Below are 15994 nucleotides of genomic sequence, written 5' to 3'. Positions count from 1 at the left end.
CGAAAAATTTTTGGTCTCAGATTCGATTCGTATGACCCTTTTCTGACTAATTGGACCCCCAGGAACTCAGAAAACGCAGCAGAAAGTACGTCGGACCAACAGCAGAGAAATAACGACGAAAGGAGTACAAGCTGAAAAATGGCGAAAATTTAGGTTCAGGTTATTTGGCTGTAACTTTTGACTCGTTGACCGCAGCGTATTGGGACTGCGCCCAATCGATTTCTCTCGCAAAACTACGTCGGAATAGTGCATCAAAGAATTTATTCCGGCACTTTTCAAAATCGCGAAAATTTTCGCCAAAAATGGAAAGGGGTTAGCCTTACTTATTTTTTGGACGAAAAATTTTTGGTCTCAGATTCGATTCGTATGACCCTTTTCTGACTAATTGGACCCCCAGGAACTCAGAAAACGCAGCAGAAAGTGCGTCGGACCAACAGCAGAGAAATAACGACGGAAGGAGTACAAGCTGAAAAATGGCGAAAATTTAGGCTCAGGTTATTTGGCTGTAACTTTTGACTCGTTGACCGCAGCGTATTGGGACTGCGCCCAATCGATTTCTCTCGCAAAACTACGTCGTAATAGTGCATCAAAGAATTTATTCCGGCACTTTTCAAAATCGCGAAAATTTTCGCCAAAAATGGAAAGGGGTTAGCCTTACTTATTTTTTGGACGAAAAATTTTTGGTCTCAGATTCGATTCGTATGACCCTTTTCTGACTAATTGGACCCCCAGGAACTCAGAAAACGCAGCAGAAAGTGCGTCGGACCAACAGCAGAGAAATAACGACGGAAGGAGTACAAGCTGAAAAATGGCGAAAATTTAGGTTCAGGTTATTTGGCTGTAACTTTTGACTCGTTGACCGCAGCGTATTGTGACTGCGCCCAATCGATTTCTCTCGCAAAACTACGTCGGAATAGTGCATTAAAGAATTTATTTCGGCACTTTTCAAAATCGCGAAAATTTTCGCCAAAAATGGAAAGGGGTTAGCCTTACTTATTTTTTGGACGAAAAATTTTAGGTCTCAGATTCGATTCGTATGACCCATATCTGACTAATTGGACCCCGAGGAACTCAGAAAACGCAGCAGAAAGTGCGTCGGACCAACAGCAGAGAAATAACGACGGAAGGAGTACAAGCTGAAAAATGGCGAAAATTTAGGTTCAGGTTATTTGGCTGTAACTTTTGACTCGTTGACCGCAGCGTATTGGGACTGCGCCCAATCGATTTCTCTCGCAAAACTACGTCGGAATAGTGCATCGAAGAATTCATTTCAGCACGGTTTTAAATTTTTTAATTTGAGCAAAACTTCAAGGGCGTCATACTTCAATTCCATCTCAGAAAATATGCTGTAGGGGTAGGCTACAAGAAATTTGAAAAAATTCACCAAAATCGAACAGCCGATCTCAGAAATTACGAATCGATTTCCAAAGTTGAAAGATTCAAATTCGATGGTCACGTGGAAAATCACCTTTTCGCGCGACTTTTCAACCCCATCGCCATTCAGGGCCGACATATGCAGGCTTGATCCAAGTTGCATCTATGTGTATAGGATCACATTCCAGTTGATTTAACTTCATCACGATATACAGCCGCATCAGCAGTTAAGGGGTTAGGTGGGTTTCAAAAGCTCAAAATAGGTACATTTTCATTAATTTTTTTTATTTAATCAACAGAATATTTCATTCCATCAATTTAACACATAAAAGATACATATTTTATAAGTAGTTTGTGAAATTTTCATTGAAAAATGTTGAAAATTAAGGCGTGGACACGTCGTCTGCTATGACCCCTCAAACAAAAGTTCTCTCGGCGTAATCAGGATAACTCATGACAGATTTATCTGAAATGCAAAAACCAAAAATTTTCTGTTAGTAGATGTTTAAAACTCGTGCTTGGACGAAGGAAAAAAAAAAACAAAAATTACATTTTAGGCGGCGTTGAAAACAAAAAACCCTTATTTTGAGTAAAATTTGCACCCTTCATGGCCTTGAAAAATTACTTGGAATAGAAAAAAAAAAATTCCTTCGTTCAAGCACGAGATAATGTTATTTTGAAGAAGTGTGCAAAATTTGAAAGAGATCGGTTCATAAGTTTTCGAGAAATCGTGACTACTGATTTCAAAAATGTAGTTTCGAGAAAAACGCGATTGAAGATTTCCAGAATAGTAGGCAATAATCGTACTTACACCGTATAATGATGCAAACCCACGTTTTTTCCACGTGCCATCACCTGACACGGTAACATCTGTCGTATCTTCCACATTATTTTCATCACACGTTAATTTTTTTTCTTGATTTGCAGCAGACAACCTTCATATACCTGCGTCATGCTTGGTTATAGCCTGATGGGTGAAACATCCAAAGGCTATATCTCTTAGAATATGACTCGGATCGTTTTAAAATTTTAAAGGAATATTCTCAAGATATTCAATTGTAAGATAAGCAAAAAAAAAAAATTCGATTTTTTGAAATTTTGAAACCCACCTAACCCCTTAACGTTACGTACCAGACAACGGGCCTGAGGTTCTCGTAGCGGGCTCAGTTCCAAAATATTATTCTGACATACTCCCAGAATTCATCAGAATCACTTCAGAAGCAATAGTTTCAGTTAAGAGCTTTCTGAAAACCTCACGATATTCTCCTTCCTCGAACTGAGACTCCGAAAATCCATCAATTTGTTTTAGAAGCAAGATTTCCCAAGTTAGACGTGATTTTAGAAATTGGGTAACGATAATCTTCATCTGACTTTTGATTGTATTATTTCCACTCCAAGACTCCACCAGAATCGCTCTGGGAGCAATATTGTCCGAGTTACCTATAATTGAATTTGTTGTCTGAATTATTGACCAATTTTTTTGACTTCGAAAATCCTTCACCATCGCTCTAGAAGCGATAGTCTTCAAGCACCTCACAAGCGTTTTCAAAACATGAATAACCATATTGTCTCTTTGAATCCATATTTCTTAAGGGAATTAGACCACAAGTTATTTAGAAAAGGCAACAAAAACTATTGTAGGACCAACAGCTAAGGAATTACGAAAAAAATCTATTGTTTCGACTGTGACTTCTGATATGCCATTCCCAGTCACTTCAAACTAAGAGCAATCGATTTCTTTCGCAAAATTACGTTATAAAGTAATCATAAGCGTCTGGAATTGAACATCTGTGTTATTATTCACTCTCAAAAAATTGCACATACCTCTGCATCTTACAGTCTAATACTATCATACAAAATACAATATTAATTATAATAATTACAATGAGAACCATAATTATTGTAACAATAATGACGCGATTGATGACGATAATAGTGACAACGATGCCGACGGCGACAGTTACAGTAATAATAATAATGAAAGTATCAATAATAATGACGATGATGATGACAATGGTATTAAAAATTAGAATAATAAGAATAACAACAACAGCAGCAGCAACAGTTTCAATCATAATCAAAAAGTGGACATATGCGTGTATGTATTACGTAGTACTAGATGGCAATTTGCTAAAGTGTGTACGTATAGTATTATAGGCATAATGGAAAGAGAAAAGTTAAATAAAATAAATGCTCCGATGTTCAGTCGTTTGAAATACCATCCGATACGCTTTTTAGTTGCTATTTTACTATAACCATTGCTCTGTATGGTATTTAATGATCACGTTCACAGATTAACGTCATATATTGTACTGTGTACATGTGTATAATAATAATTGTTGCCTGAAATTCCGCTAAGAAGAAGGAATAAGATGAATTCTCATCTTCCCAATCATCGTTTCGTAGCGAAATCCAAGTTATGAGCATACACTTATCCATGACTAAACCAAACTTGACCCTTTGTGCAATGCGATCAAATTCATTTCATAGAAAGTCAGTAATACTTCAAGTTCGATCTCTTTTTTCAGTTCTGAGTCATTAATATACATATAAATAGTGCAAGATCTACACAGGAATTGGCAGAAGAATCGATTATAGCGAATTTTCAAAAAATCTGAGGTCCTATTCCACTCCTCTAGCCACGCAGTGTTGCAAACGTACATCGACGCTTACTCAAACACATGTTCATGCCACGAACTTCATCCCAATTGAGAGACCAGATACGAGGTTTAGTTATGTTTACAGTACGCATGTATGAGTAAACTCGGCGATTACTTCGCAAGTCATACGATATATGTATTTATATATGTATGTATGTATGCATAGTATATTATATACGTAATTGTGGTAAGTTGTTCGACTATATACCACTTACACGACTTGCTTTTGACAATAACACTTGTTTCTCGCTAAAATCAAGTCATAAATTGAAACTGCGTGGGTCGATGGACAAATTAGATCGTGCGAAACAAGAGGATGAACCGCAGAGATACTTGAATGAACTATTATTATGGATGCACAGAGTTCTTTGATAGATGCGTAGATGCATTATGCTTTATACATACCGATATTTGCATTTTAGATACTTATATCTATAATTATCTCTTGGATATCCATTTTTCTTTTACAGAAGGTATATGACTTTGAGACTGTGTAGGTTTCATTGAAGTGAAAAAATTGTAGCGAAAATCACGTCCGTATTACATAATACAAATGTTATTCATACTAGGTATAATTGCAGTTTCATCCAAAATGGCATTTATCTATATATCGTAGTTGCGATCAGTCACTTTATAATATAGTACACTACTTCAGTTTCACTCCAGCTTCAATGAGTACTAATATTATTAAGGAAGTGTCAATGCTGGAATCATAATTGCAGTGGCTGTACCCGATATATATGGTATATCATATCATACTATATTATGTTAAATTATATACTATATTATATATATTTTTTATAATACTCTTTTCACTAATATGGCATGTCATTACTACAACTATTCTTCGAATGGTGAACAGCGGATGATTCGGCATTCCACAGGGAACGCCAGCTATACTTATATATAGGTACATAACAAACACCTGGAATTCTGTGCCAAATCTACTCACCCTTGACCCTTCCCCTACCCTACTTAATTAATTTTTCTTGTGACATTGACCCCATTGGATCAAATATATGCCAATTTTCTCGATTATTACAAACAATCATTTTCATTTTCAGGATTCATAAAAACTTGCAGTTTTGCTACGATCAATAAATTTTCAAACATACTTATATTTTTCGATACGTGAGTCTCGTCAGAGAAATCAAATATGTCAAACCAATTCCCTTGGATCGAACTTCTGTATGCACATGTCGCAAATCTAATTTGCCTCTTTATAAAGTTGCTATGGTGTAGGCATGTAGTATACATTACACACAAATATACGCTAAAAGAGAATTCTAACAAATGAATTTTCTATTGTCGTGATGCAATAACTGGAAATAGCTGTATAAATAACTATTAACGAGGTTAACAAAAACCGTATGCAAAGTATTACGAAGTACAGTTTGATAAACTTTTCTCTACTCAATTATAGTATAATATTTATGTAGGCTTGATTGTAAGGTATACATGGTACGTATCACCATAATTCTTTCTCGCAACCATGTATCTACGTAAGATGCGTACTTACACACTTGCATACCTATACATTGTTTTCTTGTTTTTTTTTTTTGCTTGCGCATGAATATTTATCGACCCTGGTTTAACTCTATTTGAACATGTACAATGAATTATTATAAAGTTGGATTGATACGCACATGGGAAAAAAATAATTTACAACAGAGAGATGAAGCATCATGGACGTCGTTTGTAGAAATAACTCACGTTTAAAGCAATACTTATTTATAGTTATTACTAGTGACAAACATACAACTGTGTGCATTCCAATATTCTTCATTATCAATATATGTATATTAAAATATACAATGAAACAGGATACTGTACCCAAGAACCATCGATTGTTGAACTGCTTATCTGGGCAGTTATTAGTCTATGAATGTGAAACCATATATGTAGTTCTATGACAATGATAGTAGTTAAGTATGAGCAGAGATATTTTGTTTCGAAAATTCAACAGAAGATATGAGAACTTGAAACACAATCAAATATCAATTTTCAGCCGGGAATAAATAGTTTCCCACATTTCCTAATAGTTTTTTCAGACTATGATAGTTTACTTTACAATGAAATAATTCTTAGGAACAGATTTATGCATGGAAGGAATAAAGACTACTATTTAACAAGACGAGTATTGCAGTACAAGAATGTATCGGCGAGAATTCGCGATAAGCTCATGCTTTGTTGATGGTAATAATTATGCATTTGCTTATATTATTAAAAACTACAAACATTTTTTATGACTTTGTGATTGTGCAGTTTTATTAGGCTCTTGAGCGGTGTCTGTAGTAAATAAAACAACTACAATGTATATATATGTGCCGTACAAGGACAATATGAATATAACAGTTTGTCCATCAAGACCAATGTATACAGGCATCACATACGTATATGCACATCAAGTTCTGCGCGTTCCGTGTATTTATGTATGTACGTACGTATACAGCATTCACACGCGCACAGCAGTTCTGCAGTCATAACACCAACAAGCCGTTCACTGACTGTGCAATCTTCCACTGGGCGGTTTTACTTGATTATTTCCAACTTTAGGGATAGCTCCGATTATTTTTACACGGTTTTGCTGCCTGTTGTCGCAAAACTGAGGCGGTGGTGCAAACACCGGCTCGTCGCTACTGCCTGACGATGGCCCTGCATTAAATTCCGGTGGAGGTGGGACAAATAAATCGTTGTTCTGTTCGTCGGCTTCGGCTTCTATCGGCGGGGGTAGCTGAGCCAGGCTGACGGCATGCCTGGTCAGCATCCCACTGCTGTAGCTCATTCTCTTTGGGTTACTTTCTTTATCCGCTGGCATGGGGTGGGTATTGTTCTCGTTCCGGGAGTCGTCAAACCCTGTCGGCGGTCCGACCGGTACGTCTTGATCAGAGCTCACACCGCTAGAGCTGTTGTCACCGTCTTCCATCAGCTGTTGGGTCTGTTGCAACAAAAAGTCATTAGGATAGCTCTTAGATGACTTAAGCTGCGTCCTGACCTTTTGAATTTCATCAACGCTGAACGAATGTGGAATCGAACTGCTTCCGGAAGAGCTGCCAGAGTCGTTCGAGTTCCCCGACGTTTCTTTAGCAGATTCTATTTTTTCCCTCGCTGCCGCTTTTTCCAACGCCTTGGCAATGTCTGATTCACCGTCAGTTTCATCATTTTCCGATTCTGAGAGGCTGTAATCTGGCTCGGGTATAGGCGGTGCTGCTAAATTCGTTGCGGACGAACTTGTTGTCATGCCACCTTTCTTTTTCCTGTCTCTAGGACCTGCGGTATTGTTACTTCTATTTGTTTTCAACGGCTGGGCGTACTGATTCTTAGTCAACTGGTTGTTACTCTGGCCAGGTGGTTTGAATGTTGAATTGTTCGGAGTTCTGAGACTGTGAGACTTCCTGACGTGCGGCCTTGCCGAGTGCGCCGGCAAGCTGCGAGAGCGGTAGCCTACTGTCTTTGTGTCTTCAGGCGACGCGTACAACTTGGCACTATTGGTTGGACGAAAGCTGGACATGATGCCATACACAGATTCTGGTGTTGCTGCAGCCAATTCTGAAAACGGACAGAATTGGTATCACTACGGAAGAATTTTTTTTCCAGCACCATTGCTATTTAGATAGATAGAATGTAAACAGGAAGAGCAAAGATTCATTTACTCCAGTAGTTACTCATGTTACCCTCGTAAATTAATGACAAACCTTTGACTTGTTGGATATGCGCTATGTTATCGTAAACCGATGCAGCCGGTGTTACCACATCGGACGCACTAGTGCCAACGTTCACTTTGACAACCTGACCAACAGGTGGAGGCGGGGGAGGATGATTTGGTGGAGGTAGAGCGTTTCTGCTGGCGAGCACATTCACATCCTCTTGACTACGATGACCTTTTGGGACGATAATATAAGAATGCGCTTGTATGTTTAAATCCGGAGTGCTATGGAAATCCCTGTGAAGATCGGAACCACCTCCCAATCCACCAAAGAACCGTACCTTCGAGTTCGACTGTAAGTAGAGAAAGTCTAGTCATTTATTCGAACTGTGTATAGTTTGGCAAATAAAGTAATCATTTCACTTATTACTTAATCGCAGGACATAATGGCTGTTATAAAAAAAATCTGTACAGAAAGAATCTTGATTTAGTAACGTCCAGAAACGATTACTTTGTTCTTTGTTACTTATAGTGTACTAGCATATTATTAGCAATCGCACTGCCAATTGTTCCAACAGGTAGACTTATGTTCCTACACAAGATATAAAAAAATCGTAGCTGTAAAATTGTGTGTTAACAATTAATTTATTCATATTCATATGGACCGAGCAAATAATGTAACACTAACTGCCCAGCAGTTTGCGATTTGTGGTTGTTAAAAACATCAATTGCAAACATTTTAGTTTTTTGCTGAGGCTGTACGTATCCAACTGAAATATGTAACTCGTGAAACAACTATTGCAGAAAAAGTTCAACTTTTCATGACTAATATAGATTGGGCATGTGAAATGAAGAAAAAATTATACTCCCTTAATTAATCGTACTCATACATTTTTATACCAACAATCTAATTAGTACCAGTATCACGAATAACACGATAAAGATCTCGAGTATTTCTTTACAAACCAGTATGAATAATAAGAAACGAATATCAAGCCGGATAATTTGGTTAGTAAACGCAATTCACCTGGAATCATGCAAGTATCAGATGCATTATAAATAAATTGTTTTTCAATCAGTAATACAAGAAGTCCTCGTCATCTCGCCCGTGCCAGGATTGTGGTCTGTTGTACGCTCGTGGTTTGCGTGAAAACTATAACAAACATGCACATTGCATTCTTTATCCACATACATGCATTAGCTGTATATAAATAAGTTTGCCATTGCTTATTCTGGACTATGTAGTATAATTTACATGAAGCGCAAAGCACTGGCAATTCATTGATCAGTAATAGCGTCAATAGTTACGGATCAGAATATACGCTACATGTCAGATAAACACGGGATTGTAAAGTCTAAAAGATAAATCAGATAATACAACAGCAGTCCAACAAATGTCTACACAGCTGATAAATATCCGCATTGAATTAGCATTGGCCTTGATTACAAAGCTTTTATTATACTTGTTACTCCTCCAACGAATATCTAGACAATCCCTCAAAGTTAGTTTTCATGAGTTATATGCCCGTACATGGTGTGGTAGGCGTTAATATTAGAGGAGCAGTGAATTTAGGCATAAAAAAAAATACCAGTCGCCCCATATATAGCTAATGCAACTCTAATACTGGGTAAATTAGGTAGACATGCTGACTATTTTTCAGCGAAAGGAAAAAAGAATGAAGAAAACATGAAAAATACTACTAAACATCCAGGCAACGGTTACTGTACCTTTCCCTTCCTTTTCATGTCTGCCACACTGGCGTATACACGACCAGTTTTTGCCGGTGATGAAGGGTGAGATTTAGTCGCATGGTTTCCAGTTTGAAAGTGGGAGCTCATCATTGACGAGCCATACTGACCAGTAGCACTACCCTGTTGTCGCTGGAACAACTCCTACAAGCAAAGTTTAAATCTAGATACATTCCTGTGTGCAAAGCTTGCAAACAATCACTGCCCCGTAACTGAAAAAGTTCATGTGATAAATGTTCTGAGAAATCGTATGCAGTTATGAAAGAAATCAGCTCCACCTTGACCAGGTGTGATTTATTATGTATTTTATTCTGTGATTTGTTATATGAGTTATCAACTTGATATAAAGTATATCATTTAATATCTGATTTATCGTACAATTTTTGATACTATCACATTTCGAAGAAAATTAAAGCTTCATGTCGGAATCGAACCCACGTCTATCTAAGTTCGAGATGGTCACTTTACTACTTCAGCCACTGCACTTGTATGATACGATTCAGTTTTACAATGATAAATCTCAACTGCGTTGAGGAAACTTGGAATAAATTTGGATATTATTATTATAAAAAACAATAAGTAATAAATAAACTACTCGTATGTGTATCATTGATGATTGGTATTATTTTCATCATGTAAATATTTTAATATTATTCTAACTTATGTAAAGTTCCCTGAAATCAGTTGAGATTTATTACTGTAAGACTGAATCTTAATGGTTACAACTGCGATGGCTCAGATGGTAGAGTGAATGCTCCAAACTCCGACGGACGTGAGTTTGATCCCGAGCTGAACAGTTTTCTTTTTCTCAGAGACAAGAACAGAGATCACATCAACTTCTTCAGTAGGATCCAGTCTGTCGTACTAGTTTTAAATATTATCCAGTTAATTTAAGTAAGTGTTTCTTGGAATTTTTTTTTCATTGACTGACGATGAACTGCCATTCTACTTGCACATTTATGGATCAAACAACTGTTGTTTGGACATAAAATGGAGTTAAACATAATAATATACAAGCGGACATGCTTTTGCGGTACAAGTATGTGTTCGGTTATCTACGATCGGCAGGCCTGATATGTCGAAGTACACTTGTAGCGGGAACATTTTTTCTTCATCTCACATTCTTTAGTAATTTCAATGCAACATCAAAGTTTTCACTCTGCGATTTAATCTATTACCTCAAGTTCGGCAGCAGTGATACGACTAGACGTTGGCCTTGAACGAATGCTAGCCGTTCTCGGTTGGACAGGCGTACTCTGCCCGGTGTTCGATCCTGTCAATGGTTGTTGGGGCAAATGTATCGACTCTGCACTACTGGACTTGGCACCTGTCGACGCTATTTCATCCCCATCATCCTTTTCTCCGCCGCCCTCTTTAAATAGAGACCATTTGAAGAGGTGAGTTAGAAACAGTTATAAGTGCTATTTTCTTTCTTAAATTTCTTTCAATGGTCACGCTCAGGCGATCGAAAAATATGACTCACCCAACCCAGCGACCATGGATCGAGCTCTAGCCCTTCCGACACTTAGCGTTGTTTTAGGATCTCTTCTCGGCGGCATTGGTGCCGGTGACCTACCAAGAGTGCCACCAATGACCACATTATTGTTTCCTTTCCTCGGCAGTGTCGCGTATTGCCTTTGGATTGGCTGACTAATGGGCAATGCTGCGGCAGACTGAGAATTTGGAAGTCCAACAACAGCCGAAACAACGCACATACGAACAAGTTCACCAGATTTTCTTATCAGATCCACGACGTGCTCGTGCGAAGCTGTTGTCACATCTTCGCCATTTATCTACAGTGTAAAAAGCTTCAAGTCAACTATATATCCAATGATATCTAGTATATTACGAATGCTTTATTGTATGCTACTGTTTCTTATACTATAAAGTGAGTATGAATTTGTGATTTGGCACAGTACTTGAATGAGAAATTGCTGGAATACAAGCAGAGCACGTCAAAAGTGGATACTCTAGGCTGTTGAGCAATTGTACATTACCTGGATCAAGTAATCCCCTTTTTTCAGTCCGGCAATATCTGCGACACCGCCCTGATCCACATCATCGAGATACTGTAAAGCGGGATATCTGGTCGACGGAGTTAGCTCCATTAGTGGTGAGGTGGCTTTTGCTCCACGTAATACAAAACCAAAGCCCTTTCTGGATCTGTGTAGCACGACGGTGCGAGGTTCCGTCGTCACTCTGGAGAAGGAAATAAATTTGTTACACACACACGCAGACACGCATAAAATTAATCCGGGTTGTTCGACTAACAATAAATGTGGAATAATTCATATATGATTCTTCGTCTTACGGTTTCTTCAAACGTGGAGCGGTTGCAAAGTATTTATGCTGCGATTCTCTACGTCCCAATACCCTGTTTCGTCCTTCTCTGGTAGCTTGCGGACCCAATGGAATATTCGTATGTCTCAGCCTCACTTCTTGTACGCAGTGCGCTGGAAATAGACCGGTTCCTTGCCCCCTTAGAATTCCTTCCAGCAACCCGCAATCCGTGGCCCCTGTGACTAAAGCAAAAATAACGTCACCACTTGGATAGATCAGGTCAATACAAACAATTATATGATGTGATATGTGAAGGTGTAACAAGTGTGTCACAGCCTGTGTAATAGAATGTTTTGGATATGTACCTTCCAGAATATCCCCTTGGTTGATTGCGAGGTGCCCGTTAATCCCAGTATTATAACTTTCGACACAAACGACCGTTGTTCCAGGAATTGAAAGAGAGTTTGTTGTGTCTGATTGCGATGTACCGACGCCAGAGCTATCGCTGATAACGTCGGATGCTGTATCACCCAAGCTTTTGTCTGAAATAATTGAGAATACAGATGCATTGAGGTGAAACGTTCAAACAGTTTTACCTTTTCGAAATGCCAGGTGTCCGACTTGGATAACAATAAATGAAAATCTATCTAGTTCAATGACCTTAAGAAAAATTACCAAAAAAACTTTTTTTGCTTCCTATGAAATTTGTCTACAAACCAGGTCCCGTTGACAATGTACCAAAGCAATTTTTAGTGTTTAAACATTTCCCTGAAACTAAACGACGCTTTGCAGGCCAATGCAAACCAAGTCATGGAGAAACATACGGTGGTTAAAGGTTGCTAAGATATAACGTTGCCACAACGAACCGGTGAATGATAGCGATTCAGCAATGGTTGTACATGAATTTAAAAAAATACATGCAAACCAGACAAAGACGGAATAAGATATTACAATATTTCAACATTATACACTATATGCACATATATGTCTTAGGATGGTCTTTGATTTGATTTCGGACAAATTTTCATTGTGATAGTTCTCAAACCTGTTATTCCAAACCATTAGATATAACGCATACAAAATTTCGACCTTCCATGTCGACGGAAACCTGCGCACTATCAAGCTCGGATTTTCCCCATTTTGGGTTCATTCTCAGTCAAACAAATATATGCTAATCTAAGAAACTTTTTCTTAACAAAACTTGTTCTCATTGCAAAATTCAAATTATTGATAAAAAAAAATAACCAGTCTGCGACTAAAACTTAGTTTCAGCTCGCCATCATAGTCCGCATAAAAAATTCGTCAAAAAGCATATGGAAAACATACACATATGGGAACAAGTTGATCTAGGTATACGTACACGATTGCATCTATTTGTCACTAGGGTATTAAAAACGTGCCATTTTATATATAAATATATTTATGCGTGTAAAAATCTGACCGCCGCGCGATCGCAAGTATATTCTTGAGAGTACATATACCAATGGACGATTAGTGCCATAAGCGATTGAAAAAAGATGAACATCCCTTTCAGAGACACTGAACAAACATGCATGATATAGTTATCTGTGTGTATAGGTAAAATTGATTTTGGTGGTGATGGGTAAAGTACCAAACGAATAATAACAAAAAGAACGTTCCGACAGACTTTCCACTTATTTTATAACGCAGCGTCAGAATAAAATGATAGATCATTTTTGCCGTTGAGCAGGAACTTCGGTTTTTACATTCCTAAATACGTTTCTACACTTAGCTAAATCGCGATTGGTTGCCAGTGATGATTTCAAAACCGACGTCAAAGTCGACCATACCATGATTAGATATTGACTGGCATTTGTATGCAAAACTTGTCGATTATTTTGCGTAAACACGTATCGTAACACTTTCATCATAAGTGTATGTGCGCTCTCGCTCAATTGCGCACATAGTACGGCGTGCACGTTTAAATTTGGCACCTAGCTGTATTTTTTCGGTGGAAAAAAAAAAAAATTTAAAAAAACTCTTGTACCTGTAACTATGCTGGCTGAGTCTTCGCCGGACGGTTGATTGCTGCCCTCTGACAGGCTAGAACTAGCAGAGCTGAATGGGGCGAGACTTCTGTTACTTGGGGATGGAGACGGTGGAAGGTCCATCGTCCGATGAATGTCCAGACGATGCTGTAACTCGATCCTATGCTCTTGTAACCTTGAGAGGCCCTCAATTCTTAGGTTTTGATAGTGCTCCGAAGGTGGGAATCTTGAAATTTTGGTGTGCATTTGACATCGGCATAAATTGTCTTTGCAACATGGATAATTCGCAAAATTGTTCTTTACACTCGACACCATTCATACAAAATTTCAATTTCGGCTGATTATTTGCATAAAATGAGAGAAGTTTTTGAGATGGTAAAGAAATTTACCGTGATCACGTTATTTTTCAGGATGTCTGACACGTCGGATGTGAAAGTAAGAAAAATACATTTTTTCTATTACCCATTAACAACCGAAAATCGTGTACATTTATACTTGTCTACTCAATTTTTTGAGCCGACATCATAACACCTTTTTTACCCATAAAGAGGGGAATCCTTAATATCATCATTGCAATGGTTTCGGTTTAGCCCGACAGTATGCAGCAGTTGGAAGTTACTTTCCACCCATTTGGCTCTCTCACGATACGTGTACACAACATGTCCAATCATACTTATTTGCACCAAATGCAAAGACAGTTTATGCTTACCTTGTGTTCGGATCTCTTAAGCTATTAGGATTCTGGTATTCGGACGGTATCCGGTCGAGCGTGTTCAACTGTTCGGTTCTAGCCAGGGTGCCAAGGTTAGGCTGATCAGATTGTATTCTGACCAGGGCTCCCAAGTGTTGTTCGGACGGGATTCTTTGGAGGGTTCCAAATTCTGTTCTGGACACACCGACACTTTGATCCATGGACGGTAACCTGGTTAGGCTGCTCTTGCGCAATTCGCTCATTTTCGTAGGAGGGTAGTGTTCGACTGATGGGATTCTTGACAGCGTGCGAACTCCAGAATTGTATTGTTCGATCGAGGGAATTCTGGTCAAAGTGCCTGCAGTAAATTCTTCAGCGAACGGTGTTCTAGCCGCGATATTTTTTATACCGCTATGCGTGTCCGCATGCTGCATTCTCGTCAATGTCACTCCGGCATACTCTTCAATGGAAATTGTTCTCGTAATGAGAGGACCCGACACGTCATGCTGCTGATCGGTAGACGGTACTCTGGTAAGAGTTCCCAGGTTGCTAGCCGAACAGCTTGTCGTCATACCGCCAAAAGCCATAGAGCGGCGTTTCGGGTTGTAGCGTGGAGGCCCTTTAAACGGTACTGGAAAAGGAGGTTGCAAGGTTAAGTAAATAAAAGGTTACTTAGCCTTACAAGTGTTCAGCTTATATTCTATCACATTTATCATACATGTAATCGTACATACGCAGGTGTGCAGTACGTAGGCGTGCCGCTGACACAAGCGACATGTATTACATTAATGTATGTACCATTTGGATGCGACAGGTAGTCATATCACTGGCAAATATGATGCAGACAAACACATCGCTATTCTATGATCAAATATAACGTACAAGTCTTATTAAGCACGATTAAGGATTCTCCATCATTTTAACCCATATTTTTCGCTTCGTTGGCGCCCTATCAGCAAAGATATTCTCACAAATCAGATGGAAAATTTCTAGAAATATTCTTGTTCCTTCATTAGCTAATACCTCTTCCAAAATTTTGCTACGTTTTTTCCTTAAAAATTCAGACAACGAATCTTTTTCTTTTTTTTTTTGCCACAAATTCATTTCCCTTGTTATGCGTATCGCGCCAAATACAAGAAATTTACATACAGACTCTGAGGATTTTATAAAGCCATAGGTCAACCCTACGCGACTTAGCGGGATTGGCCTGCTTTGCCGAATCCTCACGCTACATGTATAAGCTACCTCTGCAATGGACGCGTAGTAATATTAATGACAATGATTGTAATATATGTTGAAAAGCAGTGAAGCACAGTAAATTGATTAGTAACGCACTCATATTTATATGTGTTTCTAGAATAATTACAATACATAAAGGTATACGGAAATGTATGAAGGAGTTATCAAGAATTAATGACAAATGTTGTATAATTACATATAGCTGGCATTAATAGTACGACACCTGCAGTCCATTGGTGATTGATAAACAATTGTCAATTTGTATTTGGTGATCAGATATTGCAACTTGAAGTACGAGTATTGAAAAACTCATCCCCTTGTCGTCGACCAGTCAAACTTATTCGAG

The 15994-nt window shown here is 38.4% G+C and overlaps 1 protein-coding gene across 11 annotated transcripts in view; it reads right to left on the bottom strand.

The window, feature by feature from the left end:
• Positions 1 to 5132: 5132 nt before the first annotated feature.
• LOC107221721 (protein shank) overlaps positions 5133 to 15994 on the bottom strand; it is a 67572-nt gene continuing 56710 nt past the window's right edge. For 7 of the 11 annotated variants that reach the window (XM_046739697.1, XM_046739698.1, XM_046739692.1 and 4 more), the window contains 10 exons: positions 14428 to 15040; positions 13718 to 13944; positions 12075 to 12251; positions 11741 to 11951; positions 11427 to 11628; positions 10913 to 11222; positions 10608 to 10801; positions 9409 to 9573; positions 7730 to 8033; positions 5133 to 7583 (listed from right to left, as the gene is read on the bottom strand). In XM_046739697.1, the coding sequence (XP_046595653.1) occupies positions 6535 to 7583; positions 7730 to 8033; positions 9409 to 9573; positions 10608 to 10801; positions 10913 to 11222; positions 11427 to 11628; positions 11741 to 11951; positions 12075 to 12251; positions 13718 to 13944; positions 14428 to 15040 (3452 nt within the window). In that variant the 3' untranslated portion in view covers positions 5133 to 6534. The remainder of the gene's footprint in view (positions 7584 to 7729; positions 8034 to 9408; positions 9574 to 10607; positions 10802 to 10912; positions 11223 to 11426; positions 11629 to 11740; positions 11952 to 12074; positions 12252 to 13717; positions 13945 to 14427; positions 15041 to 15994) is intronic. The other 4 variants (XM_046739701.1, XM_046739702.1, XM_046739699.1 and 1 more) reach the window with 3 other exon arrangements.

The sequence above is a fragment of the Neodiprion lecontei genome, chromosome 5, assembly GCF_021901455.1.
Source record: "Neodiprion lecontei isolate iyNeoLeco1 chromosome 5, iyNeoLeco1.1, whole genome shotgun sequence".
NCBI lineage: Eukaryota > Metazoa > Arthropoda > Insecta > Hymenoptera > Diprionidae > Neodiprion > Neodiprion lecontei.
Note: the sequence above shows the minus strand (reverse complement) of the source record. Positions and strands in the feature narration are given on the sequence as shown.